Consider the following 15,405-nt stretch of genomic DNA (forward strand, 5'->3'; position numbering starts at 1 on the left):
GTACTAACAAAATGTGATAATGTAAGCATCTTGCCAGTCTAGGATAATTTAATGTGCTATTCCCCAAGCACAAAAATACCAATGCTGAGTCTCTACAACTTAATATTGACCTCGCATCCAGACCTCCCCAGAAGCCACTGTATAAATGGGATTTGTTTGATAGAAGGCAAGACAATCTTGGAAAATCCATCTCCAACAGAGATGCTTAATGAAGTTGACAACCTTACTTAAAAATGTAATCAATGGTCTTACTTTATTGACACTCTGCTGTCATCAATTCAATTAAGTGATAAAAAGTCATGATTTAGCCACCTTCTCTCAACAATTTTCATTCTGCTGATATTTTCATTTCAATAAGAACAACCAAGTCCATCAAAGGCAGCATTTAATGAGGTTGGATGTCTCTAAATATTTCTCTCCTAGTTGCACTGAAAGAGGCAATTTTTTTTGCCTCTTACTAATAATCTAATAAAAATAAGAAAGTTTGCAAAGGATTGAGTCATGGATTAACATTTAGAATTTCCTCCTCAGTTTCAGTAAAGTTTGGCACAATTTGGGACCCAGAGAAAAAGAATCAGTCAGCCACTACAAACCTGGTTATTCCTGGAAGTTTTACTGATGAAAGCAATGCAAGGGCCATTTTTTTTCTATAACTATAATATGATCTAATACAATATATCATATATTTTCTCAGCTAAGATTCTAAGATTTTTGTTGCCTTTGTGTAATTGATCTAATTTATCGTAGGAGCTATGGTGAAATGTGAAATCAGGAACACAAAGAGAAATGAGAAACTCGGGAAATGAGAGCTTGATAGAGCGAAAAAACCTAGGCTGGAAGAAAAAATGGATTTAAATCAAGAGTTGCTCAGGATTCTTCCATGCTAGTAGACCAGGAGTAGAACACAGAGCAGTGGATTATATACAGAAGGACCAGACATGAAGAAATAGGGAGAGATGTTCAAGGCATTTCGTTAGATGAATCCACATCCGTGGCTTTAATAGTCAACAGGTAGGAGTCCATGGTTCACACCTGTAATCCTATTACTCAAGAATTGAAGTCTGAAAATCACAACTTGAAGCCAGCCTGGGCAGAAAAGTCCCTGAGACTGTTATCTCCAATCAACTAGCAAAAAGCTGGAAGTGGAGGTGTAACCTGAGCCAAAAAGCTAAGAGAGTACCCAGGCCCTGAGCTCAAGCCCTGAAGCCCTAGTAGCTATACAAAAAAGGGGGAAAAAAATGAAGTCATCAAAAATGACACCAAAGACTCTAAAAGGCTAGAAAAATAATAATATCCACAGAAAAGCAGATGTTATGGCAGGAATAAATGACATTTCTTCCAGTTTGGGATATTTGCATATTCACAAACTTTCCTACACAAAGATTTTCAATAGAATCTTGGTCTATAGCACATTATATAAACATTTGTAATTCTCCATAATTTAAAATTAAGCACTAGTCAAAATAAATAGAAATTCTGCTGCATTGAAAAATAGAGATAATGGAAGACAGTGTATAGGTTATTTTATGGCTACGAAAGCTCAGATGAAGCTCAGTGGACACAAGTAGAAAAGCAGAAATCTGAGGCTCCAAAGTTTAATTTCTAATTTTAGTTTAATGCACAATACAGAGGAAGTAGTACCTGGAACATCAGTGGGGTAGTGGCAGAAGAAAAGTTCAGAGTCTTGATCATGTGACTTTCAGGATCATATTTTGACATAAATCCTTTAATTATGACCGTTTTGGCTGTTCCCTGTTCCCCAATCAACAGTACAGCCTAAAAGAATTGAGAGCAAAATGAAATCAAATGAGTGTTATGCCTTACACAATATGGCCCCTCCAATCATAGGTAGAAGATTGTAAACCCAGAGTCCCCCAAAGCGACTGCATTTAGAGAGAGGGCTCCTGAAAAGTAGAATGGTTAAAAAAAAAAAAAAAAAATAAGTGGACCAAATTTACTGTAATTGGTGTCCGTAGAGAAAAAGGAAACACCAGAGATGCATGCAAACAGAAAGAGGCCACAGGAAGACACAGAAAGAAGGTGTCCTTCACAAGCCAAGAAGCCAATCCTGAAAACACCTCGATGCTGGTCTGAGCCTCCAGAACTGGAAGAAAAGGAATTGTTGAGCCAATGAGGCTTGAGGTAACCATGCTGGTCTTGGTAATCCTAGCAAACTAGATCAATTAAGAAAAAAAAAAGGTTTTTTTCTTTGAAGAAATAGGTCAACGTTTACTTTCTGTCAACTACTACACAAGTAATCGTTATGAGCCACGCCCATTCACATTGCTAATGTCCCTGAAAACGATCAAAGGAGTCAAGGTCATTTTCCATTTATTCCAGCCAGTCTCAAAACTCATTCTAAAATAAATGCAGAATGCTGTATGTTTTCAAGCGGCTTTTTCCAAATATTCTCTCCGTAAAAAAGGGCAAAAGGCCATACCTTGCCTTGCTTAGCAATGGTGTTGATTAGAAAGTCGGTCCTCACGTTGTCGACGTTGGGCACTAGGATGGTGCTGTACTCAGGAGTGGCCTGGGCAGGGTACACGTATTCTGGGGTGCACGCGCTCCAGTGCTGCCAGTTTCCTGGGGAGCAAAGGTCATGCACAGCTTCCGCTCAGCAGTGGACAACTCTTTGTAATGAGCAGATGACTTTCAAATCGCATGATGCTCCCCATATGATCCAAGTCATCCAAATGAGACTTCAGTGGCTTGTTGATGGGAGTTAGCTTGGTCACCATTTCTCAAGATATTATTCCACAGTGATAGTTACTCAGAAATACTTAGAATTACCTTCGGACTTTTTTTTAAATTTTTTTTTTTACTATGTGGATCATCAATAATGTACTGTGGGTAAACACAACAGACCTGACAGTAACATGTGCCTAAAATCAGTGATCATTCTTAATGTCAAACTCAGAAGCTTTTTATTAGGTGGAAGACTCTAGGATGAGACAGACTGTAGAGACAGAGATAGAAACACACAGAGAAGTGCTGGAGATGGTGAGAGACAGAGATACACACCTATAACCGCGTGCACATAAATACTTCATATTTTTGTGTATGCCACACATCATCTATATACATATGGCTCTATGTTTGGATTTAGAGAAACCGATAAATACGCAGACACGGGCGCCCATACCTTGCCCTATTTGACGAACCGCTTTGCAGGAGGGCCACCCGCAACGGGGCGGCCCCGGGGGTGAGGGGGGGGCACTCACCTCCGGGCGTCACGTAGTAGTCAAACACGCTGTCCCCGGGGCCGACGGGCGGCAGGGGCAGCGCGGGCCCGGGCCCCGCGCTCAGCCGCAGCTCCAGCCGCCGGCGCCCCTCGGGCTCCAGGCCCGCGCCCAGGCTCCACAGGAGCGCGAAGACGAAGAGCCGCGCCAGGTGCTCGGGCCCCGCCTCGCCGCCCTGCTCCTGGGGACACAGCAATGCACCACTTCTGTCTCAACCCCAGAATGAAAGGAAAGGGGGAGAATCAACACCACCACCACCCCCCCGCCCCTCCCGAGCACTTTGTAGGCAAAGCTAACTTGGCACCCTGTGGCAGTGCCCACCTTGGCAGGGATGAGGCCCTGCAGCATGGTGGTGCTCTGGGTGACGACGAAGGCCTCCAGCAGCTCCATCTTGTACTCTAGGTTCTGAACGCTGAAGTGATACAGGTCCGGGAAAGACTGGGCGTACAGCGGGCGCAGAACCTCAGCCTCTTGGGGAGAACGCTTCTTAAGAAAACCCTGTGAGTTCACGGACGAGTGAGTGCATGGGTGCCACAGATGGGCGTACCAGGAAAATGACCACTTGAAGGGAAAATGCTTCTGAAAATACCAGTCATCGCTGATAAACAGGGATCAGTAGCGCCTGCGCTGCACTTAAGCTACACAAGGCCTCGCCTTTCTAATAATTCTCTCAGAGCTGCCCGGCCCTGTCTGACATTCCCCAATCTGCCTCTCGGTGAGCTTTGCCTCTGTCTAGTCCTGTCCAGAGGAAACTGCGTTATTTAAAGGCATACAAATGTTATCGCAGAGGCCGAGCACTTACCTAAAAGGTCTCATTGGACTTCGATCCGGACCGACGGTATAACAAGTTTACATGATAAAGAAAAATTCTATGTATTGCCTACTAGTGTAAAACAAAACTCACAAATCTTTGTGAAACCGAAATCTTGTGGAAGACCCACGTAAATCTATTCCACTCGAAAGTTTGTTGAATCCATAATCACCAAGCACAGCTGTATGGAAATCTATTGTGCATCTGCATATGAGAAGTCCTGCGTCTTCTCAGAAATTCTAGTCTGGCAGAATTGGGATGTGACCAAACCGTCTATATGCTTAAAGGCTGTGCTTGATGATTACTTTCAGGAAGTTTACTTTAGTGGAAGGACAGTTTAATTTTGAAATATTAAATCTTCAGAAAAGTTTGTAGTGACAGACTCAATTATGTCAACGCTGTTTTGCTATATGATGGAGCCTCCCCTACACCTCTTCTTATGTTTGCCAATTGGGACCTTTTTGCAACTCAGAGTTCTGTGACTTCTGGAAAGGCATTAATAAAAGTTAGGCTATATCCACCTGGAACTAAGAGAATAAGTGATGGGAAAATAAAATGGACACCTTATCTAAACTGGGAAACTTGCAAGCGAAATTATTTTCAAAATTCAAATGTATATAAAGATAATAATATGACAAAAATAATAAATATGACAAAAAATTCCTGTGTTACATTATAGTGTTGGTTTAGTAAAATGTATCTATCAAGGCATTCAATTTTAACCTAATTCTAATTTGATATATCCTTAGTATATTGGTAGTAATATAATGTACTTGATCATGAATTGAAGATATTATTTCAAATGCTGTATCCAAATGTAAATTTAAAGCCAATACTATGACTACTGAATCTCATAAAAACTCCTTATATGCAATTTTAACAAATTGACTTCAACTTAATATCTTAGGATGGCTAGTCCCAAACTTTAGGTGAGCAACTACTTTTTAAAACGACCATGAATCTCCAAAGTGATCAAATACAATTTTACTTATTCAGTCCTCAGACACCATTTGGCAGGATTATTGAGTCACATGAACCAGGCAGTTATTGGAAATTAAAGTTTTAAAGTGTTTAGAAGAGAAACGGAGGAATGCAAGGTACACTCAAGGCGTGAATGTCCCACTGTACCCAAGGGTCTGCCGTAAGCATTCGCATAAACGAGCAATTGCACTACCTGACACAGAAAGCTCCAAGGCACACACTCAAAGAATGCTGAGAGTTCTGTTTTTTTTCTTTTTGTAATTACACAAGAAAAGGGTTCAGTCTACCTCAAGGATGGGACTCCAGTCAAGGATAGAAGAGCTCATGAAAACCATTCCATTTCTTGAGACTGTGGCAGGAGAAGCATTATCAATGTGGTGAGGTTCAAAAACAATCTTGCAGTTTGGAGCCATGGGAATCCGATCCCCATTGGCAAGGGTTAGTGTTTTGTTATCATCCAAAACAGAATTCAGATTCTCGATCCAGATGGCATCAACAGGGCCATCGAGAACTATCCAGATATGCTCCCCTAAGACATCAAAGGGGAAAAACAAACATAAACAGTTATGCACATACATATAGCTATTAGATTTGAAGAAGTGCTAGAACTGAATATAAGTTTTATTGGTTTTCAGGAAACGCTTGACCTATATAGTTACTTCAGCGAATTGGACTTTTCAAAGTCTTTATATAGAAGTTGTATAAGAGCCACAGTCAACTCAAAAAGCCATTTGTTCACTGGACAAACATTCATTCATTCCTCTGTGTATCTGTATTGTTGTAGAGTCTGGAGATACTATAGTAAATAAAATGATGTTCTGCCTTCAGAGAACCTGCACTTTAAGAGACAGAGAGCAGAACAAATAGGCAGAGAGAAAGATAGCACAGATGAAACAGGTTGCAGGCACCCAGCATCGTTCAAAATAAGAGGACCCGTGAAAGATTTCACTCAGAGAACCAAGTGATGGAAAGGTCTAAAAATAGGATGTTCCAGCCTGGAAATAAAAAGTGCAAAGCCAGAGACAAAAACAAGAAGTTTGGAGTGATGCAATGTACTGAAATGTTTTGCCCTTCCAAGTGTTTGTGTTGAGATTCTAATTCCAAGGTCATGGACCTAGGCCTTTGAGAGGTGAGGAAAGGTGAAAAAGTTCTCAGGGTCTTTCTGCAGGAAAGAGATCCCTTACCCCTTGTCTATGTGAGGACATAAAGCCAGCAGTCTGCCCACCAGGAAGAAGGCCCTCCTCAGAACCAAGCCATGCTGACACCCTGCTATCAGATGTCTAGTCTTCAGAACTGGGAGAAATAAAGGCCTGTTGTCTATAGTCGATCTGGTCTACATATAACACTATTGTGTGGTAGCAGCCCAAAGGAACGAAGGCAAATGAGCATGTTCCAGGAACAGAAGTTGAACCGGACTAGCAATAGGAGCAGGTGAGGTATATATGTGTAATACATTAGGTGGAGGGGGCAAGGGAGACAGAACTATGGAAGAAACTCTGCTTTCACTTGATAATCTCTCAGAAATCCCAGGAGTGTTGTTGGGTTGAGAGCTCAAGGGAGAGATTAAAATAGGGAAGACTTCACTTTAGAGACAACACTTACAGCCATGAGACTGGGTCAATTTCTTCTAAATAAAATGCATAGAGAAAAACAGGAGGCCCAAGGCAAGGAAATGCCCAAAGTTCTCATAAATTCTCTGTGGTTGACTTCTCTCTCATCCAGATCTCTCCATCAGTGGAGGTTGGAGCAAGATAAAGAATCTCTAGGGTCAAGGGGGTAAGGTTCTGGAAAGGGAATGATCAGCTCTGACAGAAGTACTAAGAGCTAGACTAGCTGACAATTGGCAGTCTGTATTTGACAAGCTAGATGTGTAGAAAGTCCTCCATAGCACAATTTCAGGAGACAAGGTACAAAACCTGACAGGAGTTATGTAGGCACATAAATGAAGGTAGAGAAAATAGCAAACACAGCAGAACATACAAGCCTGTGCCAGTAGAGGTAGGAATTTGACTTCACAGTAATGTTTCTCTTCCTAACTACTAGCTCCTTTTCTCACCCGCCAACACCATGCCCACATGTGTGGTTCGAATTTTTCTTTGTTATGCAACTACGGTGAGTAGTCTATTTCCAGTGCAACGCTTTGAGAATCCTAATCAGGCTTACTCAACCCATAATGGATGTGAAACAGGGATCTAACCACAAGTCCTTTTGAAAGAGAAAGCATCTGCCATCTTTTTAGGGGAAAGGGGGAAACCCACATTTCTATTTGGATCTACATTTACACTGAATTTCTAGATCAAGTCAGGAAGGAAATATGTTTTCTTGCTAGTAACACAACTGCTTAAAAGAGCACTTCAGAAATGAGGCATTTTAATTTCACGTTGACAACTGATGTTCAGTCGATCCAATACCTTCCTTAAGTCAGAACCTCACGAATGCTATGTTAACCAGTTACCAGCAGGCCTTGGCTACCCACCCAAGGGTGAGCCCAGGAAGTAAGTGTGAATAGCCTTCCCTCCCCTGCGTGCTGATCACCTTGCCTTTGCTCTACTCACTCAGAAGTGAGAAAACACAGTGAGAGAAGAGCTGATGACATACATTGATAAGTGAGAGACATTGCCAACCATGCCATTGGATCTTAATATATCTGCTTAAGGAACCCAATACAAGTCCATCCACACAGAATCATCTTCTGATTCATGTAGATATAGGATATCTACATTGATATGTGAAATTTTCTGCTCAACGATCATTTCTCCTGTGATCCAATATGGGAATTGTGTGTGTGTGTGTGTGTGTGTGTGTGTGTGTGTGTGTGTGTTTTAAATAGGCCACATTTAAATAAAAGTAGCACTTGGAAAATATTCAGTGAAGGTATTTGTGATAAAAAAAAAAAATCACTCTCCAATACTACCAATTTTCCTTAAGAAACTGTTTCCATCTATTTTCTTGTAAGATATCAAAAGGGTACAAAAGATATATTCTTAAAAGAATGCTTTAAAAAGTAAGCTTAGAGATGCTAATCAATAATGTCATTTCAGGGCTGGGGATATGGCCTAGTGGCGAGAGAGCTTGCCTCGTATACATGAGGCCCTGGGTTCGATTCCCCAGCACCACATATACAGAAAATGGCCAGAAGTGGCGCTGTGGCTCAAGTGGCAGAGTGCTAGCCTTGAGCAAAAAAAAAAAAAAAAGAAGCCAGGGACAGTGCTCAGGCCCTGAGTCCAAGGCCCAGGACTGGCCAAAAAATAAAAATAAAAAAAATAAATAATGTCATTTCAACATTCACCAACGTCATAGTGATGTGACTTAGTCTTCGCTACTTTAAAGAAGACCATTGCTTTGTGACTTCCATCCAGCCACCAAGTATTTTATTTAGAAGTTCATGTTAGAAAGTAATAATACTTGTAGTGGATATTCTACCTTTTTTGGCTCTCAATGTTTTCCTCCAAAGGGTAGAAAATATTCCATCAGTCCAATCATTTGTGGCCACATCCAGCCGACCAAACATCTGTGGGGCAGTAATGGCTTTGGGGTTCATTCTCATCTCCCGGTGTGGTTTTCCACAATCTATACCAGATAAACCCACATTTAAATATCTCAGATGTACAATAAACCAATACAAGGGAACATTGTACGCACTTGTGATGTACTGTCAGCAAATGATCAAAGTATAAAACATGCAAAATTACACTGGAAATATATGTCAGATTACTTTCCAACTTATTTTCACTAGCTTCATTATGCTTTATTGACGATAGTACTTTTCTACGTTATATAAAAGAATAATGTATTTGGTTATAAGATTTTTTAAAAAGATACCATGCTGAAATAGTGAACATACTGTTAAAAGTCTGGGCCTTCTTTAGCTGTACAGCCCAAAGAATCTTTGTTTTCTGATACCAGATTAAATCTTGTTCCTAAAATATCAGCTAGACGATGACTCATTCTGTCCATTATCAGCTTTGATTTGCTCAGATATTTCTTTGCTTATCTTGGGAAAAGTAAACTAAATGAATTTTGTGCAAGTCAAGGACTTTCTTTTGTAGCCAACTTCAAGAAATGAATTTGATATATCTTTCCCTTCCTAAAACCACTATTAAATGGTCTGAGATCCTGCATATGCCTTCCTTACGGGTGATGAGCAAAACAGTGACAAATAGTATTTGAGAAATACAAAATCAGAAAATAGATACCGAGGTACATAGTTGTGTGAAAGATCAATAAACGCGAGCACATATGAACATACGTTAGAAACGATGTTACATTAAAACCCATTATGATTATTGCTTTCCTATGTCATCTTCACTGACCATATAGCTTCCACATTAAGCACTATTTCTGAGTATTTCTACAAAAGTGTTTCTTAACCTGTGGATTCAGTAAAACAAGCATCACAGATAACATCCAATTGTTGACAACACCAATAAAACAAAGGCACAGAGGGGGTGAGTCACCCATTTTCCTTCCTGTCTGCAGGAACTACTAGATCCAAGAGATATCATAACATATTCCCCTCAGCCTTTGGGTTAAGATCTATACTTTCAGCTCCAGTGGTTCTTGGGACTTGATTTGCATACCTACCATTCTTTTATCTCCAGCTTTCAGATGGTAGGCAGCCCTTGGCCTTTTTGGTTTCCATTTTTATGTGAGCCAATTATTCCTTACAAATCTGGAGTGGTCTGTGGAAGGGAGGGGCTATGTGTCCTACTGAATGTGGTTCTCTAGAAAAGCCTAACTGAAACACCATTTAGTAAATTGAACTGTATGTCCAATTTTCAAAAACCACAAAAACAATCAGAATAATTATCTGTGCTATTTTACAGTGCTAAAGTGCAACTTAGCCACACTTAAGCTTTTGCAAGCGATATCATCCATGACACTGTAGTGACACTATATATTTTTTTTTCAATTGAATCACACTTTGCAAAAGGTCAGCAAAAATCTTAAAATGTGTGACAGTTTCAGAAGTAACAAGTGAACACTCACAGAAGAGAAACTGTAAAATTGTTTCATGATTATCCTAGCTGGATCTCCATCATTTTCATTTCAGATGGCATAAAACATTTTTATAAACATTTTATGAAAGTACACCCTAGGGAAAAAGTGCTCAACTTTCACAATGTTGGTTAAACTACGTGTTTCTTCACTTTCTTCAGAGCATGTCTTGGCTCAGTCTTGATCATGTCAATCTCGTGGACCCCGCTGCAGCGGAGGAAGCTTTGCTTTGTTCCTGAGGTCCTGGGACGGCCCTTCCTGCCCCTACTTTGGGCTCGCTTTCGTAGTTTGCCTTCTGCACACAGGCAAGACCAAGGCACTCCCCAGCTCATGTATCCCATGATCTATAGAATAAAAGCCAAGTTCTTTTTTTTTTCAAATACTCCATTGTTATCATAGAGGAGCTACACAGAGGAGTTACAGCTACAAGTCAGGTAATGAGTAAAATTCTTTTTGAACCATATCGTCCCTTCCCTCACTCTCTCCCAGGTTTTCTCTCCTGCCCCACCCTCATTTCTTCCTATAAAAATATACTCATATACTTCGTGTCCCTCTTGGGCACTCACAGGGGTTATAACTACTTCAGTGTGTCTGTCCCCAAGGCAATGACTGTGCCTGTCCCATACCTGGATGGCTGTCCCATACCTGTCATGGCCTTCATCAAGGTGTGGATGCAAGTGGTCTTCCCTGCTCCGCTAGGCCCCAGTGTCATCATCCCATGCCTCACCCTCTGGGTTTCAAACAGCTGGATGATCTTCAGTCTCCAGGGAGGGTGGTTGATTAAGCCAGCGTCTTCAACCTGGAACATAACAAAGTACCCATACTGGACAGCATCCCACAGAGATCTAGACTTACCAGCGTACTTACAAATGCGTAGACATGGGGTGGAGAAAGCTGCAAGGGGAGGGTAGTGTGAAGTGGGTTTAGAGCTTCACTGCGGGAAAATAAAAGCATTTAGAGGAGAGATGGCAGGGATGAATCAACAATGTCATTGGACCTACTGGACACCAGGCTGGATACTCGAGAGTGAGTCTAATAAAATAAAAAAAAAAGTACGGTATCCATTTTCCCAAAATAACGATCTGTAACACCAAAAATTACAAGAGATGAAAAAAGCTCAACCTTATCAAAATATATCTCAAGCTAGTAAGAAATGTCTGCATTTCTCTTTGGGAATTGAATACACATATATTAATATTTTATTGAACATACATCTGAGGAGCAATTTAAGAATAAAGATTCACATAACAACAACGCATTTTGAATGCTTTATTAAAATGTAATCTAGTAAATAGAAAAATGCGTAGCATCTCAGGTTGACGGAAATTTGATAAGAATTTCAAGCAGTCTTTATAGTTTCGATACAGACTATACCTGAGTAGATTTTTTTGTTCTTTTCTTTTTCTGGTCAGTCATGGGGCTTGAACTCAGGATCTGGGTGCTGTTCCTGAGCTTTTTTTTTACTCAAGGCTAGCACTCAGCCACAGTGCCCCTCTGGTCTTCAGGTGGTTGATTGGACATAAGTGTCTCGTGGGCTTTTCTTCCCGGACTGGCTTCAAACCACAGTCATGAGGATATCTCAGCCTCTTGAGTAGCTACGATGACGGACATGAGTCTCCAGTGCCCAGCATATTGGTAGTTTTAACCAATCAAATAACAGAATATGGAAGTTACACCCTATCAAACACTATTCTAATGTTCAAAATGAAATGATGAAACAGACAGGAGGGGGAGAGGGATGGAAGGGACGAGTCCACATGCAATCGACATTTACATGGAAATGTTAACTCGTAGTCCCTTGTAAAACCTTTGAAAGTTCAGCAAATGAAAATAACTAATTCTTTCGCTTTTGAAGAATAAAATGATAAGCCGAGTACTCGTGGCTCAAACCCATAATCTTAGCTACTCAGGAGGCTGAGCTCTGAAAAGCATCATTCGAAGCCAGCCTGGTCAGGAAAGTCCATGAGACTCTTATTTCCAATTAACCAAGAAAGAGCCAAAAGCAGAGCTGTGTCTCAAGAGGTAGGGCTCTGACCTTGAGCAAAAATGCTCAGCAACAGTGCCCCAGCCCTAAGTTCAAGCCCTAGGACCAGTATGCACGCGCGCGCACACACACACACACACACACACACACACACAGAAATGAGAAGATAGGAAGTATTCATTTCTTCATTTCCATTGTATAGGTGAGGAAACTGAGACACAGAATGACTGATTTGCCAAAGATATTCAGTTTGTAATCTCAAAGTTGGGTTGAACTTAAACGTTCAGTTCCTTTGTTCATGCACTGAATCTTCATACTACACTTGAACCCAAAGTAAATGACAATTTATTTCTTCTCACTATGCTAGGTATTTACAGATTTGTCATATACTACAAAAACTCAGATAATCACCATATAACTTAGTTAACATTTAGTTTGTTAGGGAGTGTTATAATTAATTTAACTGAATGATGAGCAAACCATTTGGAGAATTAACTATCATTCCTTCTTGGTCCTGTGATTCAGACTTTAATATAATTTTAAAGTAAAATATACATTAAATATTACCACATTTGATTTTTACTGAGAATATCTTCAAGGAACTAAAATGTATCTGATAAACATGAGCTGATCATCCTTAAAATAACATTTTTCTGAATATTTCTTCAAAGGAGAGTACATTGAGGCACAAGCTTTAAGTGACTTATTTTCATTCGTGAGAAGACAGACTATACAAAGTTCACCTGGGCTGTGTATCAGGGGAAGCCCACACTCCTAATGATAAGGCAGTTCAATGCCACCCAAGAGTCTAGGAAATCCCAAGTAACCAGGAGAAAATCACTACAAAAAAAAAATGCAGAGGTAGTAGATGCTCTGGTCTAGAGACCAAGCAAGTGGCAAATGCTAGAGCCACAGACAAAAGCAAGTCAACCTTGAGCCAGGAAGTCATTGGAGGCCCACATGATCCCGACTGACACATCACATTTTATTTCCAAATCTGGAGAGGAACGGTGCCCTTGGATAAGGACATGGCTCGCTGGGTACGAGGCTGTACTATGGGGGAATCTGGCAGGAGGCCTTACCTGTCTGCTGATGGCTGCCTCCAGTTCAGGGTATCCGGCCTTATCCAAGAGAATATTTGGGAAGAGATCTTCAATCAGACTCAAAAATAAGGGCTCATCCTCATCAATCTGCAAAGAAAACAGAAAGAAATCAGAACAGTGATTTTACCACAAATGGGAATGGACAGATAAAGTAGAAATGCCCACCACCATCTAGGTCATATTAGCGTAGACATTGGTAAATAATATACCACCTACTTCATGCTTGAGTAGCATTATCCTCCTCTTTCTTAAAAATTAAAACAAATAAAGGTGAGAAAAGTCAAGAAGGAAAGGGAATACTCACACACACACACACACACAACGTTTCCATAAAAACAAATTTAGGGAGCATGACAGTCTATAATTCCTAATCAAAACTAAAATAAATTTTCTTTTGAATGATAGGAATTAGTGTATCCAAATGTGGTTGGTGCTTTTATCTTTAAATAAAAGTATATCATTCTATCATCCTGTGTAAAGCTTCCTACAACAGAACAGTGACTATCGGTGTTTACTATAAGAGGATGAAATCATTATACATTTGTAATTTTTTTTCTTTTTTTTGCCAGTCCTGGGTCTTGAACTCAGGGCCTGAGCACTGTCCCAGGCTTCTTTTGAGTCAAGGCTAACACTCTGTCACTTGAGCCACAGCACCACTTCTGGCCATTTTCTATATATGTGGTGCTGAGGAATCGAACCGAGGCTTCATGTATGCGAGGCAAACACTCTTGCCACTAGGCCATATTCCCAGCCCCCATTTGTTAAATTTAATACAACTTCCTACTAAGTTCTACAGAATATAAGGAGGGCAATCATTTTAGCTCCCCAACTCGTAAGTGACTTACGGTGTTTGGAGCCTTCACTTGGATTTTTAAAAAAATCTTTTTCAATTCTTTTGGAATAGACCTATTTTAATCTAGAAAGAACTTCTTGAAAATGTATCATTTCTTTTGGAATGGCCATCTTTTAAGCTAGCTAGAACTTCTTGAAAAGGCATCATTTATACCTATGCTGCCAGTACTTTGGTCGTTAGCACTTCAGATGTCATCTTAAGTTAATCTCATGGGTGCTTGGTGAGCAGAACTGGAGAGGAAGCAGGTGGAATGCCCCTATCTGCGAGTCTCACCAGTTTGGAAAGGTTCATGTCCCGCAGCACGCGCATGACGATGGTGGGCTCCGTGTCCATGGGGTTGGCTCTCTTGGCAGCCCCCAGTGTCCGCAGAACTGACAGAATGTTTCGCAGACCAAAGTCGTAATGCACCTAAAGAAGAGGAGAGACATCTTCAATCCTAGGCTACTCACAGGAAGCATGAAGCAAGAGAAAACATCCGCGATAATGAAGGAACACTGGTTTCCTTTCAAAATACGCTCACACATGATGTAACTCGAAAGAATTCTGTTTCACCTGTTTGTGAGCAAATTAATCATACCCAAAAGAACCATCCCAAGTACTATCATTAGCTTAATCTCAAAGATCAGAACTAAAAATATGTAGATAGAGAAAGGCATAAATTCCTTCTTGAAGTATAGACATCCCCTTGAACTTACTCTTAGTCATATACACCCAGGTGCCAGTGGTTCACACCTATAATCCTAGCTTCTGGGAAAATAAAGATTGGGGGGGGGAGGAGAGGATGTCATGATTCCAAGCCAACACACAACAAAAGTTAATAAAACTGTATCATGACCAATAGTTAGGTACACTGATCCCCAGTTATATGGAAGGCTGAGACTGGGAGGCCAACCCAGGCAAAGGAGTTCCTGAGACTCTCAATCTCAACAGGAAAATCAAGATGTGTTGGTATACGCCTCACATCCCAGCAATGAGAAGAAGTAAAATAGGAGAATCCAAGTCCAGATCAGCTGGAGGAAAAAAGAGCAAGACACAATCACAGAAGTACCCCAGTGTGGTAGGTGGAACAAGATAGTTGGGATTTTTTTTTGGCAAACTCCATGAATGGGAAGAATCTGAGAAATGGAGTAACTCTATTTGGAAGAATAAAAATTAGAATGATTCTTGGTGCCAGTAGCTCATATCTGTAATCCTAGCTATTTCTAAGAGGCTAAGAACTAAGGATCTCGGTTCAAAGTCAACTCAGGCAGGACAATCTGTGAGATTAACCACAACAAAATCTGGAAGTGGAGCTGTGGCTCAAGAGGTAGAACGGACAGTGTCCAAGCCCTGAGTTCAAGCCCCAACACCAGAAAAAAAATTAATTTTTCAAAATCAATTTTATAATAAAAACTGCAGTCCAGGATTTTTTTAAACTCAGTAGACGGGTGAACCAT

General features: G+C 40.6%; 1 protein-coding gene across 1 annotated transcript in view; it reads right to left on the reverse strand.

Moving 5' to 3' along the window:
• The window catches only part of Dnah5 (dynein axonemal heavy chain 5), a 205,526-nt gene that overhangs the window by 80,559 nt on the left and 109,562 nt on the right, over positions 1–15,405 (reverse strand). Inside the window, exons 39-47 of the mRNA XM_048368360.1 lie at positions 14,243–14,377; positions 13,096–13,203; positions 10,675–10,828; positions 8,455–8,601; positions 5,319–5,560; positions 3,561–3,737; positions 3,222–3,420; positions 2,441–2,583; positions 1,642–1,776 (exon numbers count right to left, since the gene is read on the reverse strand). Coding sequence (XP_048224317.1) covers positions 1,642–1,776; positions 2,441–2,583; positions 3,222–3,420; positions 3,561–3,737; positions 5,319–5,560; positions 8,455–8,601; positions 10,675–10,828; positions 13,096–13,203; positions 14,243–14,377 — 1,440 coding nt within the window. The remainder of the gene's footprint in view (positions 1–1,641; positions 1,777–2,440; positions 2,584–3,221; positions 3,421–3,560; positions 3,738–5,318; positions 5,561–8,454; positions 8,602–10,674; positions 10,829–13,095; positions 13,204–14,242; positions 14,378–15,405) is intronic.

This window comes from Perognathus longimembris, chromosome 19 (assembly GCF_023159225.1).
Source record: "Perognathus longimembris pacificus isolate PPM17 chromosome 19, ASM2315922v1, whole genome shotgun sequence".
Lineage (NCBI taxonomy): Eukaryota > Metazoa > Chordata > Mammalia > Rodentia > Heteromyidae > Perognathus > Perognathus longimembris.